The sequence below is a fragment of the Solea senegalensis genome, linkage group LG13, assembly GCF_019176455.1.
Source record: "Solea senegalensis isolate Sse05_10M linkage group LG13, IFAPA_SoseM_1, whole genome shotgun sequence".
Taxonomy (NCBI): Eukaryota; Metazoa; Chordata; class Actinopteri; order Pleuronectiformes; family Soleidae; genus Solea; species Solea senegalensis.
The window spans coordinates 14,486-40,375 of NC_058033.1; the positions used below are offsets into that span (position 1 = coordinate 14,486).

At 38.6% G+C, this 25,890-nt stretch overlaps 2 protein-coding genes across 4 annotated transcripts; both read right to left on the reverse strand.

Moving 5' to 3' along the window:
• Window positions 1–862: 862 nt before the first annotated feature.
• tiprl (TIP41, TOR signaling pathway regulator-like (S. cerevisiae)) lies at window positions 863–17,529 on the reverse strand. Of its 3 annotated transcripts, XM_044042135.1 has the most exons (14): window positions 17,446–17,528; window positions 17,120–17,234; window positions 16,376–16,503; window positions 15,996–16,175; window positions 14,729–14,828; window positions 14,475–14,606; window positions 13,976–14,071; window positions 13,827–13,889; window positions 4,030–4,122; window positions 3,296–3,472; window positions 3,074–3,151; window positions 2,422–2,464; window positions 2,013–2,139; window positions 863–1,873 (listed from the first exon to the last, which is right to left on the reverse strand). In XM_044042135.1, exons 3-14 carry the CDS (start codon window positions 16,498–16,500, stop codon window positions 1,747–1,749), a joined length of 1,341 nt encoding a protein of 446 aa, XP_043898070.1. In that variant the 5' UTR covers window positions 16,501–16,503; window positions 17,120–17,234; window positions 17,446–17,528; the 3' UTR covers window positions 863–1,746. The 3 variants fall into 3 exon arrangements, with proteins under 3 accessions (XP_043898070.1, XP_043898069.1, XP_043898068.1); XM_044042134.1 differs by lacking the exons at window positions 863–1,873; window positions 2,013–2,139; window positions 2,422–2,464; ... (1 more) ...; window positions 3,296–3,472; window positions 4,030–4,122 and adding an exon at window positions 12,693–13,183 and having other exon boundaries at window positions 17,120–17,231; window positions 17,446–17,529; XM_044042133.1 differs by lacking the exons at window positions 863–1,873; window positions 2,013–2,139; window positions 2,422–2,464; ... (1 more) ...; window positions 3,296–3,472; window positions 4,030–4,122 and adding an exon at window positions 12,693–13,183.
• A 664-nt stretch (window positions 17,530–18,193) lies between these two features.
• On the reverse strand, window positions 18,194–25,247 carry riox2 (ribosomal oxygenase 2). Its single transcript, XM_044042132.1, has 10 exons — window positions 25,186–25,247; window positions 23,574–24,014; window positions 22,755–22,874; window positions 21,948–22,076; window positions 21,612–21,715; window positions 21,045–21,147; window positions 20,189–20,351; window positions 19,551–19,639; window positions 19,206–19,316; window positions 18,194–18,697 (listed from the first exon to the last, which is right to left on the reverse strand). Exons 2-10 carry the CDS (start codon window positions 24,006–24,008, stop codon window positions 18,545–18,547), a joined length of 1,407 nt encoding a protein of 468 aa, XP_043898067.1. The 5' UTR covers window positions 24,009–24,014; window positions 25,186–25,247; the 3' UTR covers window positions 18,194–18,544.
• Window positions 25,248–25,890: the final 643 nt, after the last annotated feature.

Sequence of the window (25,890 nt, forward strand, 5' to 3'; positions counted from 1 at the left end):
CAGGTACGTAAAGCTACAGTCCAGACATGTGCAGAGTTAATGGCTGGGTTAAGTGAAATAAAAAACATAAGCAGACACATGGATGACATCAGTAATCAATGCAACACATTTTCATTCATAGTTGATGTCACACTACAGCAACTGGATTCTTTACATCCCAGAAAAATATGGAATAAAAATAAATTTCTTCTGTGAAGGGCAGAGCCAAGCTGTCACTAATGCTTACTCAGCATTTTTAGATTGCAACAGTGACACATCAAACTGGAGGACACGTCTAATTAATTGATTAAGAAAGTATAACACAGGTCTTTTTGAGATTCTTGTTTGATGCCATCAGTGGAATAATGACTTCAAGTTACAAGCAACAAGTCAAAGCTTCATTTATTTTATTTGACGGAATTTTTTGCCCCCATCTATCGCCCTATGTCAGCTGAGATTGGCACAGCATCTCCGCAACCCTCCAGTGGAGGATAAAGCGGTAGATAATGGATGGATGGATGAGAGAATTTTTGTTTTTGTTGTGTTTTTAATTACAGGATGGTTGGAGCACATCCAGAGTCTGTGAGCCAAACAAAGGTGTGTGTGGAAAGTTAGCTGTATTTTGTTTCAGGTCTTTGAATTTCCATTGACATTTGTATTTTGTTGTTACTAATTTGTTGTCTTCATGCAAGATTTGTTGTTCTGGAAGAGTTCACTTGAAAAGTTGCTAAAGCTTTTTTTCAATATGTCTTTAGGCAAGAGCATTAATTATTTGAAAATGTTAAAAAGAAATACTCAAAATCCTTTGTGCAACAGGTATTAGCTCCTCCTAGAGGTTTCATCAGGTTCAACATTAGAAGCATCTGAATTAAATTAAGGTAAAAAAAAATACTGTTTGGAAAAAGTTTTTATTTACATTGTGCTCTTTTTAAAGATGCAGAAAATACATAAAAATACAGCCCATTTTCAATCTCATTTTCTTGACAGCCCATAGGGTTTAAGTTTAGAGTACCCCCATTTATTAAAGGTATAGTTCAGGCTTTTTTGAAGTCTGGTTTTATGGGGAAATGACACATTGCACAGATTAACTGTATGTGGCAGCAGGAACGAGACTGAGACTCACCTTGTGAAATCTATACCTGGTTACGTGTCTGATATCTAAAGAATCAGTTAGCCACCTTTCTTGCCATGAGACAGCCTTTGACTGGAAACTGAGGTTTATGTTGCTTTGTAAACCACTCACTCCCTGCACCAAAGGCCATAAATATTTAAACATCACAGCACACAGGAGTTGTTGATCCACTGCTGCCTCCAACATAAGTTCGAATGAGTTATTTTGAGACTTTGGTGAAATTCTGTTTGTGAATGAGCAGTTCTAAACTTCAGTTGTCAGTCAGAAAATGCTGTCTAACAGTGAGATAAAGCAGCAGACATATTAGAGAGATAACAATGACATAAGCATGCATAGAGTTTATAACACAATCCTTTCTCTTCTTCCTTGTGTCTCCACTGGCAGACTTGTGAGCCTCTATGCAACAGTTCATATGACACAGTCAAAAAAGACCCTTAAAATATCCATTTAAGTGCAACAATTTACATCACATCTGTATCTGAAATGAAGACTGATATACCCACAAATATCTGGTACAAACATATGGTGGGCACGAGGAGATTGATCAGGCAGTGAATTCAGTTTGTTAGTCCAGCTCAGAACAAGCAGAGAAGCATCTGGATCCAGACACACTTGTCCCGTCAACAGGCTCAGCCTCACTTCACAAGACGAACATTGCCTTTCCTGTCCTGCTCTACTAAAGACAGGTGCTGCAGGACCCTTAGCTTAGCATCGCTCACCTTCATCTTCAATAGCTTCATCTTCTGCACACTGAGGGATCCACTACAGGGGACAGGAGGCAAAGAAAGGCAGGTTATGCATGTTCAATTTGATGGAAGGACAGATCCATATTTGAGTTTAATTACCAACACCGTGATTATCTATAAAATATAACTGTAACACTGTTCTTGTTCTCTCCAACCTGTTCTTGCTGAAGTGCTGCTGCAGCTGCTGGTAGAACATATTGAGGTCGGCCAGCTTGACGTTGGTGCGCACGCTAGAAGGAACAGCCTCCAACATGGCAACACTCAGCTCCTTATATTCGCAGCCTGTGGACAAGTCAAACTCGGTTAGATAACAGAGCAGCTGTCAAAAGTAAACTGGATGTCATCATTTTAATTTCATTAAGCATGAGGTTTAACCCTGGGTTTTCTGAATTCTGAATTGTTCAGGGCTGGTTTAAGATGTAGGTATCCGAATGGGTGTTTTAAAAAGGGGGGAAAAAATTATGATTTCACAAAATCTCAAAGTGTTGGACTAACCAACAGTTTACATATGTTGCCATTATAATAGTATTGAGAGAAAAGTAAAAGCAAAGGTAACAGACTCACTCGGGGGCTGCTGGTGACCTGCAGCTGCAACAGCAGTAGGTACCTGGAGGAGGAAGATTTATTAATGTCTGTTATAAGAACAGTTACTGATGACAACACCTAGCAATCACTGTAGCACTCAAATGAACACAATAATACAACCCAGACTAATGTAAACTAATCTGTCCCTGAAAAATGTTCTTCTGTCAGTCTACTTAAGAGTAATAATAATAATAGTAGTAGGCTTCAAAATAGAAAGACTAAGATCCACAAAACTCATTCCAAAACACATACTTCCTGCTCCAGACGTTCTGAAAACTGTGAAGTTTTAAAATGTATCTTTCTCCAGTTTCATTTAGAGGCAGAAACTGAGACATTTGAAAATTGTTTCTCATTTGCAGTACTTTCTGAAACTGAGTTAACAACTGCATTAGAGGGAATAAGCGCTCTTTACAACTGCATGCCCACTGTAACTAAAAGGTCATGTGATTTAACTTATAGGTGTGATAGTATTGAGGCAGATCAATTCTGATATGGAGCTGAAAAGCTCATCTAGGTACAGACTGTTGTATTTACTGTAGACAATCCTGTATTATTGCTGTTTTACAATAGTTGGTATCCCCCCCTTATCAGCAACAGTATGAAGTGGTAACCTGAGAGTGGAGTGTCTCACCTCTGGAGTGGTCTGAATGAGAGCTGAAGCCAGAAGCAGTTCTACTGACTCTCGCTCTGACTCCGTCAGTGGCTGAACCTGCAGCATGTTGACATGGAAACAGTCAGTTGTTAGTAACCATGGATACATGAAAACATGGTATATCAGTGCGCGTTAAGTTGTAACTGAACAGTGAGAATACTGTTTGTGTATGACTGTACTGTTGGTTATGTGGTGACCCACCTCCACATCGGCAGTCTGCTGGACATTTTGGATCACCTTCATGACACTTTCAAGGTTGTTTCTGATGGAGTCCATGGACTCTTTTTGTGCAGCTGCGATCTCCTTCACCTGAGAGCTCAATGCTGCATGTTTGGCCTTCAGGCTCCTCAGGTTCTCCAGCACCACGGCTGGGTTCTCCTGCAGGAAAATATCAATCAATAGTTTATAGAGACTTAATGTAAAAGCACCAATCTCAAATGTGTAGTCAACGTGGGGTAAAAATGATAAGAAGTTAGAAAATAAGGAATTTGTAAGGATAAAAAATTTTTTTAAAATGATAAAAAATAAAAATGGTATCTCTTTTCTATCATTTCTCCTTTTAGGAGTTTATGTATTTATGTGTATTTATGAATGCACTGACAAACTGGAAATCTAGATTTGAATCTTGATTTACTAGATGTACCTTTTTATATTAGAGAGAAAATGCTGAAAAACCACACAATTAACTCTGTATGTGTGTTTGACAAGTGGCAAAACCTCCCAGCATGTCCTGTGTTTAGGTTAAGGGTTATTAGTCAATACAGTATGTCAATGACAACATTTCAGTAACAACCAAATAGTGGCCAATACATATCAATTAATCAATCAATTAATTAGTAGAATGCTTCCAAACTATACTTGGTAACTAGTTTCCTATATACATGATGTTTTTGGTTCAATGAATGTAAAAGCAGAGGTGTTCATTTAGTGTTCACCTCAGCAGAACCTCCATTCTCTGCAGTGCTGTTGATGAAGTCCAGCTTCAGCCGCTTCTCGATGTATTCCAGGTCAGCCTGTGACTTCTGGAACTGCAAAGACACCAAACTGCGACTGAGTGCAGGACAATCTCTAGACAGCGTTAAGTGACAAGTCAACATAAAAAACTTCACTAATACATGCACCGGTTAGGCTATTTTCAATCACTATCTAATGACTGAGCAGCTGATCTCTGCAGTTTTCAGTTGCTTTGACAATACTATTGCACTGCTAGCTGCAGTGATACAGTAGTGCAATGAAGTCAGAGCACCTGCCAACAGCTGAAACTTTTCCCTTGTTGCAAGGACAAGAACATTCTCTGTGGATTTCTGGATTAAGAGCAGGGACACTGTAAAACGGTACGCAAAGCAGAATGGGTGACTACATTCATCCAGGAATTTGTGAAAAAATCCTTACAATCTTTGATTGCCTGTGAGCAATAATTTCCAAACAAGGATTTATTTTTTAGCAGCAGACAAAGTGATTGGTTGTTCATTCAATGCTAACCGGTAGTTCATCAGCTGCCGAGTTATTGTCTTAACTAGGGCTGACGAATAAATATCTAAAATTAATATTTTGGCAGACCCGTGAGAATAGGATGTGTGTAGGTCAGGACAATATTTAATCTAAAATTGTCATTTTTCACACATATTAGCTTTAAGAAATATTGTGTGTCCTGCGATTTGAAAATTGCAGCAAGCCATACAATTCAATTTCGATTAGTTAATCTTAACTGGTAATGGATGGACAGCAGAATTAATAGGCCCTCACTTTTAATGTGTTGGTTTGTTCTTGAGGCTAATTCATACACTGTCTGCTATGATCCATATAATAAATTACATCATAGGTCCATGTCCACAACAGTACACATGTACTCCTGTCTCCATGTCCTGTCATCTGCATGCAGTCCAGAAATATTGCAATGTGTGTGTTTATGTATGTTTAAACTTTTGTTAATTTGCTTTAGGATTTGTAAATGTCTTTTGCATTCTGTGAATTTGTTTTTGAAAATGTAAATCCGTCTCAAGCATTGTTAAAGGTTGCCACACTTTTTATTACTGGTTTGCACTTCCAGGCCACCGTAGATGGAAGACTCCCTGGTCCATTTTACTCGGGGAAACGCACCTCATTTTTGACGTGCTTTTGGAGCAACATCTGCTGCTTTGTTTAGAAGCTGACAACTCACCACAGAAAACAGCATTTAATCAGTTCTCTGCTTCCCACATTACGTCATTACAGACGGTTGTTGACGTTGAAACCGGACTGTAAACAGCTCACACTACAGCCAGTACCATGTTGTGATAGTTAGCTGGAATGTTATACAGCAGGGTGAAACACTTGACGCTCTGTAACTGAGCATCCAATGTTTAGGTGAGTTTATTAAGTGTTAATTGTCAACGTTACAAAGAGAAACTCGCCATGACGACGACTGTCGTGACGTGTCCCTGCTTGACTAAACTATCGATAAGTAACGAGCAGCTGATACTGCTGTTAAAGCACGCGACGACACACGCACACACTCAGAATTCAACACATTAGGTAAAAAAAATACAAGGTTATTTTTCACAGCGCTTACCATCACCTCCAGCTTATCAACTGTTGACTCCATGTTGAACAGTTTTCAGCCTGAAGTGGACTCCGTGATTGGTCAGCGCTCAGGATTGGCGAACGCTGATTGGTCAGATCTGTGTCGGTGGCTCGCGCCCATGGCTGTATTATCAGGACTGGATAGAGCACCGCCCCGTCTGCCTTGAAGACGTTTTTGTCATGGTGGCCACTCATGGTACTGCAACAAAAAATACTCGTGCTACAAAATATACCAAAAAGCAATTTTCCCATTGACCACAATAGTAAAAGAGACGCCTGTAAAACCTGGAGACATGTACATAGGCTTGTATAGATCTTTATATTCTTTATTTTTAATTAATGGAGTTTCACATTTGTAAAACCTCCTCAAGGCCATAAAAAGCCCAGAAAAATCTCATTTCCAAGAGTGGATCAATATATAGTTGACAATAATAAGGTTTTCTTGTATTTTCCTCACATTTCTTCATTAATTTACTGCAGTGAGCACATTTGAACTCCTTAAAGTGGACACTGCTTTGTCTCATCATGTCCTCTAACTGAAGACCTGCAAACAGCTGCAGTTAAAGGCACAGTTCATGTGTTTTCAAGTGATTCCATTCACAGTCGCCGGCTTTCGGCAGCGCTGTGACTAAATACATCAGAATCCTCTGTTAAATGTTGAGATTTTACAAATGTTTTCAGGATTTTTAAAGTCTTTGTAACTGATCATCAGCTTTTTTTGGAGCAGGGCTGAGCTGCCGGACCAGGAGCCAGAACCAGGACCAGGACCAGGATGAGGACGAGGAGCAGCATGAACAGGTGTGTGGTAGCTGCTGCTTAAAAATGATCCGCACATTTCATAGATGTTCTGCTGAAGCTCTGTTCACACCTGCTGTTAACATCCCACCTGAGTGATCCGATCACAGGTGTTCAGATTACACCTGCTACCGATTGTTTAAGCTTCTTAAATGTGAGTGTTTTCTTAATTTTTTTGCTCTGGATAACAAACAGATCATTAAAAATTAATTCTTTTTGGTTTCTGGAAAAAACAACACATTTGAGAACGTCATTATTTCCAGGTTTGACGAAACAACATCAACATTTTTTAAGGTTTTTCTGATATTTTATGGACCAAACCATCACTGTCATTTCATCGCTTCCCACAGACGATGTTAACAGCACTTGTCAACAGAGCCTCTGTTTAATGTGTGCACATGATGTTTCCATTGTTAACAGGTGAAAACTATGGAGGAATGAAAGTGGCAGAATTCCATCAATAAATACACCATTAAATAATGAGTCAAATGTGTCATTCATTCATTATAATTGGAATGAAATACATACATGTCTTATTAAATGTGATATTCATTCATTCATTCAAAAAAACAATTAATTTGATGTAAAAACAAAACACAACATATAGAATGACTTGACTATTGAATGATTGATTTCATGGTCCTGTGTTGCAGTGCATCATCAATTGATTTGAGGCTCATGGGTGACTTTGACACATCAAATCAATTCATCACTGCAACACAGGACCATGAAATCATTCATTCAATAGTCAAGTAACTCTATATGTTTGTTTTACATCAAATGAATTGTTTGTTAATTAATGGATGCCACATTTAATAAGACATTTATGTATTTCATTCCACTTTCAATGAATGACGTATTTGAGTGATTATTTAATTGACTGAATTTTGCCTCTTTCACTCCTCCATAGTTTTCACCTGTTAACAATGGAAACATCATGTGCACACATTAATCACACAGAAGTCTAATTCATGTGCTGATCATTTTTAAGCATCAGTTACTGGACACGGGTACCCCGACTGTGTTGTCAGCAGTCCAGGGAGTGGACCCATGTCAATTGTTTTTGTGTTTTTATGGGATTTCTTGGGAATTTTTTGGGAAAATGTGAAATAGAATGGCATAAGTTGTTATCTGTGTGGGGAGTTGGGGGAGCACAGCACAGCCTAGCCCAGCCCCAACCCCCCACTACCACTACTACTACTACAATTGCAGTGGGAGAGCGCGTAGTTTGGCCCCGGGGCCAGGTATTCAGAGTGTGGCCACAGCCGGACTGGCACAACCTTGCGGCTGCGGACAAATCCACCATGCCACGAACCCTTTTGAAAGTTGGAACAAGCTCTTGGTGCTTTTCAGTCTTCACTTTGGCTGTGGAACCTGTTGAACTCTCAACATCAGGACTCAAAGGCAGCTCTCTAACCAGCAGAGCTAACTGTCCACACTCTTCCTCATGTTTTCTCAGACCTATTTACTCTCTGTGTAGAATATCGTGCTTGAATAAGTTGCTTCATCCAAGTTTTGAACCCCTGACCTCAGGAACTCTAGTCTTAAACTAAACCACATGAGCTGTTTGTCCTTGTGTGGCATCGTTTTCACGTTGGATGTCTTTCAATAACCGATGACCCAAAAACGGCAAAAAAAAGTGATTGTTGATGAAGTTTTTAAGAATGTCTGTGTGGGATGCTAGGCTACACGGCTGGTGTAGTGGTTATCGCTCTTGCCTTTGCAGCGAGAGGACCCGGGTGCAAGACCCAGTTGGAACCAGGATCTTTCTGCGTGGAGTTTTTCATGTTGTCCCCTTGTGTGCGTGGTGCTTCTCCGGGTTCTCTGGCTTTCTCCCGCAGTCCAAGAACATGCAATATGGGGATTAGGTTAATTGGTCACTCTAAATTGACCAGGTGACCTGGTCAATCAGGCTGAGGTCGGTGAAGTCATAGGTAATCTACTCTTGAAAGACTTCTAAAGGTGTGAGAGGGAATGTGTTGAATGGTTGTTTGTCTCTAAAACTCTTTTTCAGGTGATTTTGGACGACATACTATACTATGACATTTTTAAGTGATTTTGGACGACATACTGTACTATGACATTTTTAAGTGATTTTGGACGACATACTATACTATGAGCTTTTGTCTATCTGACTGTTTGAGCTTCACAGTGGTGGCCAAAATAAAAAAAAATACACTATCCTAAAACTAACTGACTTGAAGAACCATCTGACACCTTGAGGACTTGAACAACACAACTTCATGGTCTGATGAAGTAGATCAGCTGATTAAAGTGATTCTAATGTTTGAAAGACTCTGAGAATGTTAAAAAGTCAAGAACGCCAAGAAATTCCCCCCCTAGTCATCTGTAGGAATAGCTCAGTCTGTCAGAACAGGACTTGAGTTCCACAGGTTGTGAGTTCAACTCTTACTGTCAACTGAACTTCTGCACTACTTTCAAACTTCAGACCAAAATACAAAGTTAAAATACCAGCAACATTTTGTTTTGCAGCTCAGGAAGAATAAGACCTGTATGTCTGAGGTTGTGGGTTCAAGTCTTATGATAACCCACAAGTGACTGTTCTCAAGTCTCAAAATTGGACGGGAAAGTTAATTACACCAAGTAAGTCAATGGCTCATCATCAGCATGAATGGCTCACACCGTCAGAAGCAGTCTTGGATCGCTGAGGTTGTGAGTTCAGCTCTTGCAATCAACTAATCCTCCTCCAACTTTAGAACTTCAGACCAACATAAGAATTTAAAAATACCAGCAACGTGTTCTTCTGAAGGTCAGTAAGAATAGCTCGTGCTGGAAGAGTAAGACTTGTACCTCAAAGGTTATGAGTTCAAGTCTTATGGTGAACTGTTTGAGTGTGACGTTCAAAGTAAACAGTCAAAAGCTCTAAGAGAACCTGAAGAACAGAAGTTGCAGGTAGCTCAGTGGACAAGAATGCTGCTTTGAAATCTGGAGTTCATAGGTTCAGTTCTTGTGAGGACCAGGACATTTTAAAGGTCAACATCCAAAGTGAAGATTGAAAGGGGACCGAAAGTCCTAAATACAGTAGGATTTGGTGGTGCAGTGGTTTTGTTCACAACCATAGGAATGTGTGAGTTACAAGGTGAGCGGTTCGATTCCACAACCTTGCAGGTCCGCAGCCTTGCAAGGGTGGGGCAGGTTGCAAGAGGTGAGGTTGGGGTGGGGCAGGTCAGGTAAGGTAGTGAGAGGTGAGGTTGGAGCAGGAGCAGGGGCAGGGCAGGTGGTGAGAGGAGGAGGAGGAGAGGTAGGGCATGGCACGTAGTGAGAGGGGCAGAAGGGGTCAAAGGTCAAATACTTTATATTACACTTTGCAGCAAAAGGTAACCACATTAAGACACTTAGGTGGTGGTGGCCTTCGGCCACCACCAACTGTCTTAATGTGGATTTAAGACTGTTGGCCTGGGGTGGCCCCACCACACAGGCAACTGTCTTGCTTGTTTGGCTCCCACCACCCTTCCTACTGCTTTGTTTGCTAGACTGGGGGGTACGACGCACTCGGGGTGGGTCGCCTGGCGTGCTACCTGGTAGAGTCCGGGAAGCTTGACCAGTGGGTACGACGCACTCGGGGTGGGTCGCCCGGTGTGGGTGTGTGGGTCAGCAAGAGGTTAGGTTCTGTTCCAGTGAACAACTGCTGGGTTGGGAACTGAACCTGCCACCTCACTGTTGAGACACAACCTACTGGTTTGGAACAAAGCCACCACGCCACTAAAGCCGCCTTCGTCTAAGATTGCTGTCTGCTTATAATCTTGAGTTGGATGTTGACCTTTAAAAGATCTTGCTCCTCACAAGAACTGAACTGAACCTACAATCTCAGGACTTCCCAGCAGGATTCTTGTCCAGTGAGCCATCCGCTCTTCACTGTTCTTCAGGTTCTTTTAGAGATCTTGACTGTTTACTTTTAACACTGAACTTAAACACTTAAGTTGATCATAAGATTCGAACTGACAAGCTCAGACATACAAATCTTGTTCTTCCAGCAGGAGCTATTCTTACTGCGCTGCAGAACAATGTTGCTGTATTTTTAACTTCTTATTTTGGTCTGATGTTTGAAAGAAGTGCAGAAGTTCAGTTGACAGTAAGTGTTAAACTCACAACCTCAGAGACCCAAGTCATCTTCTGCCTGACTGAGCTATTTCTGCTGAAGATCACAAACTCTCAGAGTTTTACAAATTTATAATGACTTTAATCAGCTGATCTACTTCATAAGAACATGAAGTTGTGTTGTTCAAGTTCTCAAGGAGGTCTGAATCTTGGGTGAAACAACTTTTTAAGCACAATATTCAACTCAGAGGTCTGAGAAAACCTGAACCTGAGGAAGAGTGTGGACAGTTAGGTCAGCTGGTTAGAGAGCAGCCTTATAGTCCTGGCGTTGACCGTTCAATTCCTTTATGTAAGATTTGAACCTCTGACCAGGAACCCCAGTCCTTCACCTAAGAACATGAGATATTTGTCCATGTGTGGTGTGTACCAACCACCCCAGTGTTTACAGCTATATGTGTAACACTGTTACTGTGATGAGAAATATTGAAATATTTATATTTAACATTTAATCTGTGTCTATAATAACCAGATCCTGAAATGTAGAATAAAGAGCACTAACGTTTACATTTAACTGATTTTGATTCATCGTTTTTAGATTCACATTGATGAACATATGTACATATATACATATACATATATATGTACATATATATATACACACATTGATGAACATATAAACACACATACACATGCCCCCTGTGTATATCTACACAGGGGGCATTGATGAACATACATATCTATACAGCTATACAATTGCAGTCTGTGTGTGTGTGATTAATTGTTTTTATATTCACATTGATGAACATATATACATATATTTATATATGTATATATATATGTATATATATATATATATATATATATATATATATATATATATATATATACATATATATATATATATAAATACATATACACTCAGCATTAGAAAAATACATACGTTGGTTTGGTGCTTACTTATATCCTAAACATAAGGAGTAAACATTTATAATCATCATTTTAAAAGTTACATAGTTGTTTTTGGTGCCTATTTGTGTGTGTGAATGGGTGAATAAGAGGCATTAACTTAAAGCACTTACTGTAAAAAGGCGCTTTATGAAGTTCAGTCCATTTCCTTTTATTAGTTTACGGGCAAATCTGCCACATCCAATACGGCGGCGACGTCGACGTACGATTCAGCGCTCAGTGCGGCGTCTACGATTGAGGATTTTTCGGAGGGTGCCGGAAGTGACGCACTGAGGGCCGGCTACCAATGAGAAGCCGGCGCCGGCAAACCCCAAGGCAGAAGTCCCGAAGATCTCAGAGAAGTGGAAGAAGAGACGACTTCTACATATATCACGTCCAAGAAACAACTCAATTTCGAGGAAAAGTGCAGGCCGGTGTTATTTTTAGGGTTGGGCATGGAGAAGAAGTGAGGTTCGGGTTAGGGCCAAGGTGACCTGGTAAGGCCATATAAAAAGTAAGAAAATGTCACGGTGAAGGTAATATATCGTAGGCGTCGACGGTTATATTATTAAGCTAAGTCATTGGTTACTTCCAAATACTTGGACTAAAGCTTTATTGAAAACAGCATTGAATTCTCAGCCTACAGAGGGACATTGTGGGAAATAACGTGGAAATAACAGCTAATATTCACCTCAGATTTTGTTATGGACTACTCTTGTGTACATACGAATATATGTGAGGGACAACATAGATGATGTATTGTCATAAGTTTGTGTAAATACAGTCAAAAGAAGCATAAATGGCTCATTAATGGGACTCAATTGTAATAAATGGAAGCCTCTCCCCTCATTTTTAATTGTTTGTTTTTATTATTTTATTGTTTTAGGGTAACACACCAGTATTGATGGTCTTAATTTTTTTATTTAAACAATGTAGTGAGAATCCATCAGCTCAGTTGTTACTGTTTTGCTAATGTTGTGCTGCATGCACAGAAAGGGACGACAAGTCTATTCTATAAGACACAGCTGATTATATCACATAACCACATAATACTTGTTTTTCTAAAACCCTCAACAATAAATTAGATATAAAACAAATCACAAAGAAATGTTAAATAAATATACAAAGCAACGTCAAATTACCATGTGTGATTATGTGATTCTATTAGGTAAACAGTCTTTGAACCATGAAGAGTAATAGATGTTCCTCTCAAGAAAACAACACATACAGATCAAAATAGCGATATTTACACAAAGGTTTATTAAGCATCAGAGTTGTTATATTCACACGTTCTGAAGTTGTTCGAGAATTCACTGTAGAAAATACAGTAGCTGTATTTACAGTGTAACTTTAAAAAAAAAAAAACATGTTAGCAATACATTAATATTACGTGTATGGAAACAAGCCTTAACTTATATGAACAGTGGAAACTGTTCATATACTAATAAATCATGATGCTTGACAAAAGTATTAAACTGAGGGTAAATAACTATGGTTCGTGCTGATGAAGTGTAAAAAGCCAAATTGCAGAGCTTCAATTCAGACCATTTTTTTGTTTTATGTTTACTTGCAGATTACTGGAACACCTTAATGTGGTCACTACAGGACTTCATGAAATGACGTCTGATGCTGCGTCTCCGGAAAACCCATCTTCTCACACACGGTCAGCTTCAGGGACAAATGCTGAGCGATCTCATTAGGATCAGTGTACAGTGCAGCAGGAACACTCTGAAAGAGAGAAACTTCCCATCAAACTTTATTTGTGCAGCAATTTTGTAATAAGTAATATTAAAGTTTTAGTCCGGGAGTAAATAAAATAATCTATTTATAGATTTTATTCTTGATTCTTTTGCTTATATTTTAGCATTTATTGTTTTCTCGTGTTGTAGAATAGTGAGTTGATCGGTTCTGCTTGTCCACAACATTTCATTGCATTGTTGACTGTGTGTTAACCTGCATGTGACAAATAAAATAATCTGAATCTATAAAAAGAGATTAACATTAGAAAGTGAAGTTAAAAGAGTGATAAAAAGAAAAGCTGTGAATTAAACAATGAAGCAAAATGGAATGAAATAGCAAAGAGTAAAACAGACTAAATAAATAAAACCACATTTTAAATGTTTTATGTGTTCATATGTCTGAATTAAGAACTCTGTGACATTCCACATCCTAAGTAGAATTAATTTCTCATACATAAACTCAACATCCGCAAAGTGTTTGTGTGTGTATCATCTGAATTATTAGTCTCAATTTAGCAGTAAACAAGTAACCACACTAACTTGAAAGCAGTTTAGATTATTTAATTTAAGTGGTTCCCAAGATTACTGGTTTGTAGCTGACACTTGTATCCTGTTATTCATCGAGATCTCACCTTCAGTTCGGATATTTTACTTTCTCTTGTGCTGAACTCCCGTAGCATGTAATTCTTTCCAGCCTGTAAATGAAAACAAGATCATCATTCTTTACCATATAGACAGTGTGTGTGTATAACTTGGCCACATTTGATTTTCTATGACTTACCTCATGATACAGTCGCGTGTCATTTATTCTAATCAGAACTCCGTCCACTCGTAGGAAGAAGCGAAGCAACAGGAAGAAACTGGTGGGCATCACTCTCTGCAGAAACCACAAGAGATCGGAATATTGCTCTGTTATCACATTAAAATCTGACAGGGAACTTATACTCAAGGTCCAGGTTTATTTTTAGCAGTAGAATTCAACTTATTTGTGGGTTTGTTGGTGTTTTTCAGCCATAGTTTAACTGTATGAAGCCCACACATTGTGATTCTTCTGCCTTGCCTACTCAGTCGTTGTTGTGTGAAGCTGATAACCTTAATCAGCTTTGTGTAAACTCATTTGACGCTGGTTTGAATGTAGCGGATTATTTGTTTATATTATATTAACACGTTTTTTTCTCTTTGGCTTTTACTGTTTTATAGTATATTACATTGCATGTAAATTTGTCTTCATTTGGATAAACTGTATCAGCTGTTTGACAATGTTTGAAGACACGACTTACAATTTTGACACTGATCATGGAAACTCCGTGATCGTGCAGCTCATCCTCAAACAGCAGCACGTCATCAAAGAACATGATCTGCTCCCGGGCCTTCAGCTTCTCCATGTCGATGCGCTCTGTTGTCTCCGACACCTTCAGATGAGAAGAAGAGCTGCTCACAATTCCTTTCTCCACATTTCGGAGACTTTTCACAATACACAGGACGACGGGTGCTCATGACACTGCTTTATCCCGCGGAAGAAAAAGAGCCATACCTTTATCTGCATACCGTCGCCTATCATTGTGCCTTTGTAGTCAGTGGTGTATGTCCAATCATAAGGTTTTGCCACCTCTTTGGAGTGTTCACAATCAGCTCTGGAACAAGATCACAAAGATTCACGTTAAGAAACCGAGTCACACTTCAGAAGTATCCGAGGTACCATATTTTATTATATTACACATTTACTCAATTGCATATATACTGGATTTGCTAGTTGCTGTTAGTTAAAATAGTTAGGTTAGAGTAGAGGTAAGAGACCAAATGGGTAAATGAGGAGAACATGTACTGAATGTGAATATTAAATGTTTCACAGCAGCTACGATCTAAACAAAGTCAAGTGCAGCTTCTGCTTTGATTTGACCATATAGACATATAGGCTATACTGCGAGGGACAGAGACACACATCTATGTCTGCAGCTGTGTGGCAAGACGTTTCATGTCCCTTAACAAAGTCTGACTGATCCACTGAGTGAATCATAATTCTCATATTTTTATAACAACATTATGACTAGCTGCAACAATATCTTTGATTCTGTTTTGACTAGTTAAAACGCAAATCTTCAAGATCTTGTGTACATTTAGATTGTTTAAGTTCACTACTTTCACTAATTAAAACATTTGTTCTGTAAGGCTACTGTATATAAATGGCATTTTTAATAGTGTAAATGTTTTTTTACAGTGCTACCAATGTCGGTATAGAAAAGTGTGTACTTTTATGGTTATTAGTACTGACTACAGCACCTTCATTGTGACATGTCAACAAACAGTGTACATCTTTTTAAAGAGCTAATTTATACTTTTCATATCGTCTCATCATTTATTTTGTTAATTTTCCTGCATGTGATGTTGGTGACATTCTAACAAAAAACAAGAGTAATGTTCTGTTGTCTTGTTATACACGGTACATACATCAGTACATTTACACACAAGCTCCTTAAGTAATGTAACCCAGCCTGCACTGGGCCATCGGACCAATTACTTTGTGGTCATGTCCTTGTTTCTCTTGCAGAAATGTATTTTCAGTCCGAGTTGGCCAGACCTGGTACAAAAATATACCCCTTTGGCAACAATCTCAAATTTAATAGGATGAGAGAGCTGATTCAAGTATCATATATTACTGGACTGAAGGGTGATAGAGAATGAAGCGCAACTCTCTGAATTTAAACACTTGGCCACATCTGTGTATTTTGCACATGTCAAATGCCAAACAATCTTCCAGCAAATACTGTATCTTTGGAACAACACTATCATGCTCATCTTGCCTGCTCTCCTGCCACTCCTGGGCACACGCCACCTTCACAGCATCCTCCATGTTGTTGACTCTCTTAAGGGCATCAATGGCGTTGAATTCGATGCCGTAGCCATCTGTGTGTTGGATGCGCAGGATGTTATCCCCGAAAAGCATCTCGGGAAGGGAGGGCATGTTCATCTCCTCTGCTAACCTGGAATTACACACAGAAAATGGCTGGTCTTCTACTGCAAACACAACCCACCACCCACACAATGCATTTTTCTGTCCAGTCCAGTCATAGTCTGCACAAAACATTTTAGTGAAAAGCAACGGCAAAATAAAGTAATTAACCATGTATTAGTTCCAACACGGCTAACTTTTACTAACAATTACATAAGAGAAACATCTCACCGTTCAATGTCTTTGGATTTCATGATGTGGTTTTTGGCAGCAGTCACTTTCCATGGTCCAAAGTTAAAGTCCTGTTTACTGCTCTTGAAACCATGTGACATCATCGTGGACAGAGAAGACAACATGGACTACAAGAGAGAGCATTTGTTGATTTTTAAAAACATACATAACACACAACACAGCATTAAAGAAGGGGAGAGGAAAGAGAAGATGTTAAGTAGGATGTATGTAGCATAATGAAAATTCTTTCAAAATCGCAATACAGCCTACTGCAATTTGTAAATCGCAGGAGGCACAATATTTCTTAAAGCCAAAATGTGTGTCAAAATTTATATTAAATATTGTCCTGTCCGACACACATCATATTCTACAGACTGAAGAAAACACCTTGGTGTCTCACAGATCTGCACAAATATCACACAGTCATTATTTCACATGTTATTCAACTGAAAACGAGAATGATTGTGTAAAAAAATACCATTCCCTCTCGTATCGTGAATCAATTTTGCGATTGCAATTTCATTAAAAAAATAATCAATAACTAGATATTATTCAAAATCCCTCAGCTTTACGTATGGTTAAATCCAAAGGTCGGCAGTAATGTGATAACAGATCCCAAATGCTGTAAAACACCAGCAGCAACCAACCAAAGCTCAGAGGTGCAGAAGTTTCTCCCACAGATAACTTGATTGACATAATCACTAAATATTTACATGCAATAAATCATCAATACGAGTCCCGTACCTTTCATGGGTTGATATCAGGGCTATGTGCAGGCTTTGTTGGGGACTTTCTGCACAACGACAGCGCCCTCCTCGTATTTCTCAATCAATGGACATAAAGTAGGTCCACACAGCTGCTGTGACAACACATAAAAAATCACACTTATCATTTATTTATTTACGATATTAACTTCGCTGCGTTAAAACGGAATATAATTCATACAACTAAAAGCGAAATGTCAAACGATTGGTTCCAGTCGTAGCGACTAGAAAAGGTCTTCAATGAGCAGAAAAAACTGTACAGAACAATATTAATGTGTAATGAAACGCAAATGAAAAGAAATAAACCTCGGTTTTCCTGTCAACAGTTGAAAACATTCATCCGTTAGTGCGTTACAAATCTGTCCGGTCGTGTTTGCTGCCGTCACGCCTTCGTTCCGCCTCTTCTTTTTCCATCCATTTTGCAGCGTGTCAACCAGCGTTAAAGCACATTACCGCCCCCTACCGTAGTGACGTGTATACAACAACAAAAAAGCTGTATTACTTTCGTACTTTGTCAGGGAATGTGACAAAATTATTTCTTACTCTCTTTTCACACATTGAAACATTCATCATGCGCTAAATGCAATTTTCTAGGGCATTTTCCTTAAGGAACGGCTTGAAACCACAGAAATAAAAAAAATGAGAAACCCCTTTTAGCAAACGTTTTATCAATAGCCCATCTTCTGCATATACTATGAAAATACATGGACTATTGCTTCCAAGTTTGGCGTCATTTGATGTGAAGTCCTTTAAGACACCCTAACTCCCCTGAAACTGCTCTACAGTAGCAACTACTCAATCCAAGATCTAAAGTTACAGAGTGTAGGCATTAGGAATCATTTGTTGACGCTGCATGTTGCATCCTCCTTTTCTCCAGGGTGGGTAGGAGAACCTATGGTAGCCTTCCGTTATCATAACAAAGTGTAGCCTCCATGGAGAAGACTTGCTCCTGCTGTAATTATACATGTAAAACTATCATTTTGGGGTAATTATATAACAGTTCACACATACACATTGTACATTCCAAAAAGAAACAAATAAATAAACAAGTAAACCATGTGTATAATTATTTTATACTCCATTTTTCACATATGGACATAATTTGATCCAAATCTTACAAACGGGATCTTTAAGCTCACTCGTTTAGAATGTGCTCTTAAATAAACTGCTTGTCAGATTTTATCCACACTCATTTTGTCCAACTCAGTACCGGTTCCCATTTATCTTTGATAGAGCAGTTTTTTGTCCTGAAATTGCTCTTCACTGTGACAGAGTATGTAATATGGCCTTACTATGCAGTTTATTCATAAGGCAAGAAGAAACTTTAATTAAGAAGTGTTTGTAAAAATCCATATGTGATGATCTTTGACGTCACTTCAGCGAAATGTTGACACGGTGGTGAGAGTTATACGACGACGAGCAGGCTCTCACTCCAGAGAGCGATGACCAGGCTGAGTTTGGCCTCCTTTGTGGGCAGCAGGAGCTCGGCCACAGCCTGCTGCTCTGCCTGCTGGAGCTGTCGAAGGACCGGGAGGTGGGACAGAGGGAATTTAAGGCCCTACAGAAAAAACACAGACAGCTATAATTACTGCACAGTACTTACATGCCACTTTTCCCCCCACATTGACCTCAAAAAGAAGCCCCAAAAATGTTTTTGAGGCCACCATAACCATGACATTTGTGCCACCCAAGTCTGAGCGGTTACTCCATGAGTCCAAAGTTTGGATAAAGAAATCAAACTATTATACACTCACTCATTTTCTACTGCTTTTAAAATCCCAAAGACCTGATTTAAATTGAATGTAAGTTGAAAAAGAAGAGAATAAGGAGAGGACGGGATAATCCTACTCCTTTCTGAACAATACTTTCTGTTTGCTGAATTGTTATTGAATGTATTTTTGTTATGATGTTCAAATGGACATTCAATCATTCATTCGGCTGACAAATGTGTAAGGTGTTCCTAAAAATATCACGTTTACAATGCAAAAAAAACAACAGTGATTTACAAGGTCAACACACAGCTTCACAGAAGCTCAGGGATTAAGTGAGTCAAACATCTTTTTTACCGCCGAGATTTCCTGCTCCTCATTTTCATCAGAAATGCCGCCCATCATGTGACTCGTCCTCTGGTTTTTCAAAGAGTGTAAGACAAAGACGACCAGTTCGGTGGCTTCATCCTGAAAAACACACACACACGTCAATCACTTCACCAACAAGTCAAGATACAAACAGGATGTTAATGCTGAGCCTGATAAATAAATCTATGTGGTCAGTCATATACATTTACACTGTTTATAGGATGTATTTATTTTAGCATCAGTTGCTTTACATTTGAGTCCCCATTTCTACTATATCACTTATAAAGCAGGTGGTTATTTCCCATTTAAAAATAAAAGCTTGATTTGACTTACTGTTCTCTCTTGGCTGGACTCCACTGTTACCACCATGTGGTCCTTAAATCTCAAACGCACTTTATCCTCTAAGGTAGGAATCCTCCCAGCTGTGTCACACACACACAAACACACCTTTACATTGACATACACAAAAATGGCACATATACAATCCTTTGTGCATGTTGTAACATATACATTAACTATATGGACAACAGTATTTGGTCACACATGTATTGAATTCAGGTCTTTCAATCAGGCTTTGGTTTAGGCCCCTTATCTCCAATGAAGGACACTTCCGGACACAAAGACGTTTTGGACAATGCTCTGCTACCAACCTTGTGGCAACAGTTTGAGGCATGACTGTGGCCCCGGTGCACAAAGCAAGGACTATACAGACATGGTTTGGCACAGACCCTTAACCCCATCGAGCACCTGTGGGATGAACTGGAACACAGATTGTGAGCAAGTCCTTCGCGTCCTCATCAATGCTCTACAGAATGAATGGACACACATTCACATAGAAACAGCAGTGTGGAAGTTCTTTTAGATCTGTCTATGTATTTGAATACATCATTACAGTCCCTGTTGGTTTAATGGTCAGGTGTCCCAATACTTTTGTACATATAGTGTATATATATAAGCACAATTAAGCTCACATGGTACAAGCTCCTGCTGGTTGTATGGTGGCAGTCTGTTCATAATGAAGTCTCTCTTCATGTGAGTGGAGCGCACGTCGAGATTCCCTCTCTCCATTTCATCAGCCAGCGATCTGAGGCAAGTGGCCAGATGTTTACTGGTGTCCTGGCTGTCACCACTAACCTACACACAAACAGTTGCAGGGGGAAAAAGAAAGAGACACAGCCAGTGTGAATGTTTATGCCTGTAGATAAAGTTTAAATGTACTTATACAGGTCATTTTATATGTTGAATGCCCTTTAAATAAACAAACAGTATCTGTTGCATCACTAGTATCTTTGTTTAACAATTGTATTTATTTAGGCACTGTCTCTGATACCATTTTTTTAAAATCATGACATCACAGTGTATTGGGATTCTTTTTTTTATTTTTGTGATTCATAGTATTGATAATTGTTATTTCCTGATATAATAACCCACAATTTAACTTTTAGATTTAGCTGCAGCTGCTTATAATAAAATAAATATGATACAAAATAAACAGGGCACAGCACAAATGTGAGATAGTAAAAATGTCAAGATTCTGGGGGAGAAAATAATATTTTAAAATGTCTCGAACAACCTGACACCCCAATAATATACTGTAGTAAAATGTGTCGAAGTTTTAACTGTATTCAAACACCAGCACTCTCAACCTAGTTCTGAACTGCAATGTGCACATAAAACTGCATCCATAGGACTGTAATAGATTTAAGGCTGGCTGTTAAAGGCATATTCTGTCTACACTATTACTATTACTCACTGTACATATGTGTAAAATGTCCTGACACAGAACCAGCACAGACAGTTGAGGTACTTCTGGTTACACGGTATTACCAGTAAGTGTCTCCGGGGCATGCCCTCTCTCAGGCTGACATCAGTCCTGCTGCTGTCATAGAGCATGCTGGGAAATATGTCCAACAGCAAATCTCCCCATGACCTGAGGTGAGGACAGGTAGAGAGGACAAGTGAGAGACAGAGTTTCACTTTAAAATCAATCACATCACACTTAAACAAATGCTGAACACAGATCAGTCGTCTGCAAGAGAGGACAGTTCAGCCTCCTTTAATATTATTGTTAATTACTACACATACAGAAGAGACTGGCTGCTATCTCAGTCATACAGCTGCCGACACAGGAAACATAACAGCATGTGCTACGTCTAATACACACTGAAACTAAAAGTGCAACCTGGAAACAATTTTTGTCTGAGTTACACACAATAAACTATCATCACTGTGTCTCAGGACTCAATACCAAGATTGCATCACATGTAGACACAACTGGAAAAACGACAGCTGCTACTACTGTTCTGTTCTGTTCTGTTCATGTTCTGCTCATGTTCTGCTCATGTTCTGCTCATGTTCTGCTGTGAGAGCTACAGAGAGGAGACGCTCTCTTACGTTCTCTGGTAGGTGCTGAGGGTTAAATGGGTGGAGTGGTCCACTCCAGCTGGAGTGCTGGCTTGATGGATGGTGCCTCTGGGAAAGTAAAGAACATCTCCAGCCTGTGACGAGAACAATCTCATCTTAAATGGATGGACATTTGTTTATACTGTAAAAGTTACACACTGCAGCTTTAAGTTCAGTGACGTCTTGTCATTTAAGTTGCCTGAGAAAGCTGAGAATCTTGTGCTTTACAGGTTGTCTCTATCACAAATGGTGTAATATTAATGCTGCAATAATAGAGGATGAATAAATATGGAATAAGGAGAATGGAATAAGTCAGTGAAGCCGTACCTTTAGTATAATATCATGGGTGGGGCTGCCGATCCTCTCCTCTGACTCCAAACTATACTCTCCTGCCAGTGGAACAGTGGGATTGTAGAGAAGCCAGCGTTTCTCTCCCTCCAGCTGCAGAACAAAAACCTGGGCAAAGAGAAGCAATGAGACCTCCATTATTGGTGATAAGGATTTGAATTACATGCAAAATATGTCCACATGAATGACTCCATGAGGTGAGAAGTGTGGGGATAAAGAAGTAACAGTCACTCATTGAGGTAATTTACACTTTAGGAATCCATTTGACTTAAGAAATCACCTTATGCATTACATCATTTAAAGTTAATTTTAGCCAGAAACAGCTCCTAACACTCCAGTTTTCATACACACAACTGGCGCCACCATCAGGCCAAAAGTGGAAGGTAACAATATTTTCAACTGCCAATAGTTTCACTAAATAAGTCCCAAATCTCTTAGTTAACTCCAATACATTTATCTCTGTGTAAACTTTTTAGGATACAAGCAAGCATATCAAACAGCTGGTAACAATTAAGTAAAGAAAACTGACGAGTTTAAGTTTTATGTTTAACATAAAACAAGTGTAACTCAGTTATGACGTAAAGTGTGTCACTTTATGTGAACGTAACAGATATTTGATTCATTTTATAAATTACAAGCTTCGGTGTCAAGTATATTTAAGAAACTAAAATCATGTTTATATGTTAAAAAAACAGTTTGCTCCTCTTTTTTTGGAAGTAAGTAGAGGGAGGTCCCCAACACCAAGATACTACATTAACATGGACAATCAAGGATTTATAATTGTACCTCGACATCATCATAGTGAGGTGGAAGTCCCTGAGACTGTTGTGGTGTGATGTAGATGTTGGAGCCAACCAAGGTGCCAAAGAAACACTCGAGCTTCTCCTGGATCTTCCATAATTCATCCTGTCATCACACAGGGGAAAAAAAATCTACATGAGTGTGACAAACCTTCACTTACGGGTTTTTAGGAAATAGATTTAGAAGAAGCCTGAATTAGGATAAGTATTAGAGTAAAACTTATTTGGAAACAATCCATATCTTTAGGATATGAATTTGATTATTGTGTAAGTTAATATCTTGATGATCCATCATGTTTTAAATCTGAACAGAGGATAAGGCTGAGTGATTTTAAAATCAGTCGATAACAATAATTATCATGAGAAATTTTACATGACTAAAATTTGAGTTTTACTCCTTAGTAAAGACAAAAAGTTAAGTTTTTATTGGACAGGAATCAATAATTACTTGAATGAGTATGAGGCAAAACTGCACAATCGAAAAATTTGAATTACTGTGCAGCTCTAACTGAGGCTGGACTTTCTTAATTAATTTATAACACAAATTAAACTACAATCGAAGTGTCGGTCAGAATTTCCACAAACACACTTCTGCAACTGCTTTAAATCAGTTTTCATGAATGTAATGTGATTCATATTAAAACTATAATAATATATAACTTAGTGAAGGTCTATTTGTAATATCAGGTTTATGAAGTCAGACAATGAAAGCAATGACCTGAAACTTGAGATGATTTTTTAGCAGTAACATAATTTAGTCCAAATCACAAAGCAATGATTTTCTGTAAGTTGTCATCATTCTCACCTTGAACCTCTGTGGCTGGTGGAACTGGATGGTGGCCTTATTCTCAGCCAAGAACTTTTTGAGAACGCTGCTTTTAAGCTGCCCGTCCTTGTTGAAAACCTTTTTCTTGCCGTTGATGTAGCGAACAACGTTGACGTCCCTGTAGAACTCCAGACCCTGAGAACACAAGCTCTGCAGGTCACACAGCTGGAACAAAGACTGGTGGTAGGCGGTTGTGACGGAATCAGATCTCTGCAGATGGAGAGGTTTCTTCTCCCAGTATTCCTGGAAGAATTGCTCGACGCCCATTGGCTGGATGAGGCTCTCGAACAAGCTGAGTGGGCTGTCGAAGCACAGAGGGGACGCAGTGGGTTCTACCCTGCTCTGTTTAGGAGGGAGCTGCTCATCATCACAACTCTGTCTCTTTACTGCCTTTGCTTTGTTTTTCTTTGGCATTTTAATCTGCAAACAAATAAATAAATGCATAAATACATAAATAGATAATAAGTAGAAAGCTGAAAAAATAACAAATCAAGTAAAGGCAACATCATCATATCATCATATTATTCGTGGTGTCTTTTCCTGCTTTTGAAGGCTGTTCTAGTCCTGATATTGAGTTATATCAAATATTTATGATATTAAATTGAATGTTGATCAAGAGACAGATGCAGAGGTCATTTTGTCTCTTCTCTAATGAAATGAACATAACACTTTGCCTACTCATGTCGCAGCAGATGGAGATATACATTTTTAATTGGAGGTCGAGGAGGTAGCAACATATTAAGCCTACTGTTGTTCTCATAAGACATATGAGAGTTTCACAATATCTGACAATACATTTTAAAGCTGACATCTGCCGATATACTGATATCATGCCCATAATATTGTGCATCCCTAGTGTCTTACAAACAATATTTATATGCAGTTTCATGTTTCCTACAAATGTAAGGGTTAGGGTTAGAAATACAAATACAATTTAAGATGACAACTGTTTGAAGTGTGTAATACAAGTCAATATCAACTATAATACATACATTAATGTATTTTTTAATGTACATATTTTATTAAAGCTAATAAATATGATAATACAGTGAAGCAGAGCTTGCTTGTTTGTAGGTGACCAAATACTTATTTTCCAGCATCATTTATAAATAAATTCTTTAAAGATCCTACTATGTGATTACCAGGATTTTTTTTCACATTGTGTCTCTCACAGTTGAAGTGTACCTATGATGAAAATGACAGATCATTTTAAGTGGGAGAACTTGCACAATTGGTGGCTGACTAAATACTTTTTTGCCCCACAGTATAATAAACCACATATATCGAACACCAAACTGGCTGATAATAGTATTCATGTTACAAATGACTTTCCCAATAATCAATGTTCAGAGGACAAAAACATAAATAATAAAAAAAAAAACATAATGTAATATTTGTGTGTTCTATATTCTAGCTGACCAGTAGGTGTCGCCCTGTTAACACAATCCTTTTATTGAACTGACTTTACCGGAATATTTCAGTATTGCTAATTAACTCGCCTTCACCTGTGTTCACATTAGAAGATAAAGTCGTTCCGTTGTGTTTTTATTCAACTAAACTCGCCAGAATAAACATTTTAAATCTCACTCACCGTCTCTGCTACGATTCAGGGGAACCACACAACACACCACGTGATCAGAGCCATGTGCTTTCTTTAATATGTCCGACTGGAAACAGCAAGTTTTTTTTATTCATAACTTTATTAACATAGCAAAGACGTTACAATTTAACAAAACGGATCATACAAATTAAAAGCTAAACCACACATCGACACAAATAAACATATTCAGTACAAAAATTAAACGATTAGTAACTGAGTTTAGAAGGAAATAATTGATGGCTGTGTTGGACTTGGAAATCTCATCAAATTAATTTTATTTACTTTGTGATGATTTTCTGTTTCGACCAGTTAAGTGACTGAAGATGTAAATTATAGTCTGACATAGTGGAGCATTTATGTTCAAACGTACACTCTCTCTCTTTTAAATAAACTAAACTAAGTAAATGAAGCTGCAGTAAACATGTATACAGTATCACTGTAAAACTGTAAAACTGTGAGTATCTTTTCTTATCTTATTTTATCTTATCTTATAATGATATTTTAGTGGTGTAACTGTAGCATCTTGTAATTATTGGAAAGCCCACAGGCATTAATGCATTAATATGTTAAAAAGCCCAAGATCTAGTTCCTGCATTTGTTGTTTCTGCTTGGGGACACACACGTTTTGCCAAATATGCCTAATTGCTTTTTCCTGGTGGGATCTTTTGTTCTGGACACTGACATTGCTGACACCAA

Excerpts from the sequence above, each read along its gene's own strand:
- tiprl (XM_044042135.1), bottom strand. The coding sequence starts at position 16,500 with ATGTTGTCTTCTCTGTCCACGATGATGTCACATGGTTTCAAGAGCAGT. Across the intron at positions 14,072-14,474 it reads CCATGATCAGTGTCAAAATT|AGAGTGATGCCCACCAGTTT; the intron begins GTAAGTCGTGTC and ends TGGTTTCTGCAG. Across the intron at positions 13,890-13,975 it reads ACACGCGACTGTATCATGAG|GCTGGAAAGAATTACATGCT; the intron begins GTAAGTCATAGA and ends TTTCATTTACAG.
- riox2 (XM_044042132.1), bottom strand. The coding sequence starts at position 24,008 with ATGCCAAAGAAAAACAAAGCAAAGGCAGTAAAGAGACAGAGTTGTGAT. Across the intron at positions 21,148-21,611 it reads CTCAGCACCTACCAGAGAAC|GTCATGGGGAGATTTGCTGT; the intron begins GTAAGAGAGCGT and ends TCCTCACCTCAG. Across the intron at positions 19,317-19,550 it reads AGTCCAGCCAAGAGAGAACA|GATGAAGCCACCGAACTGGT; the intron begins GTAAGTCAAATC and ends TGTGTTTTTCAG.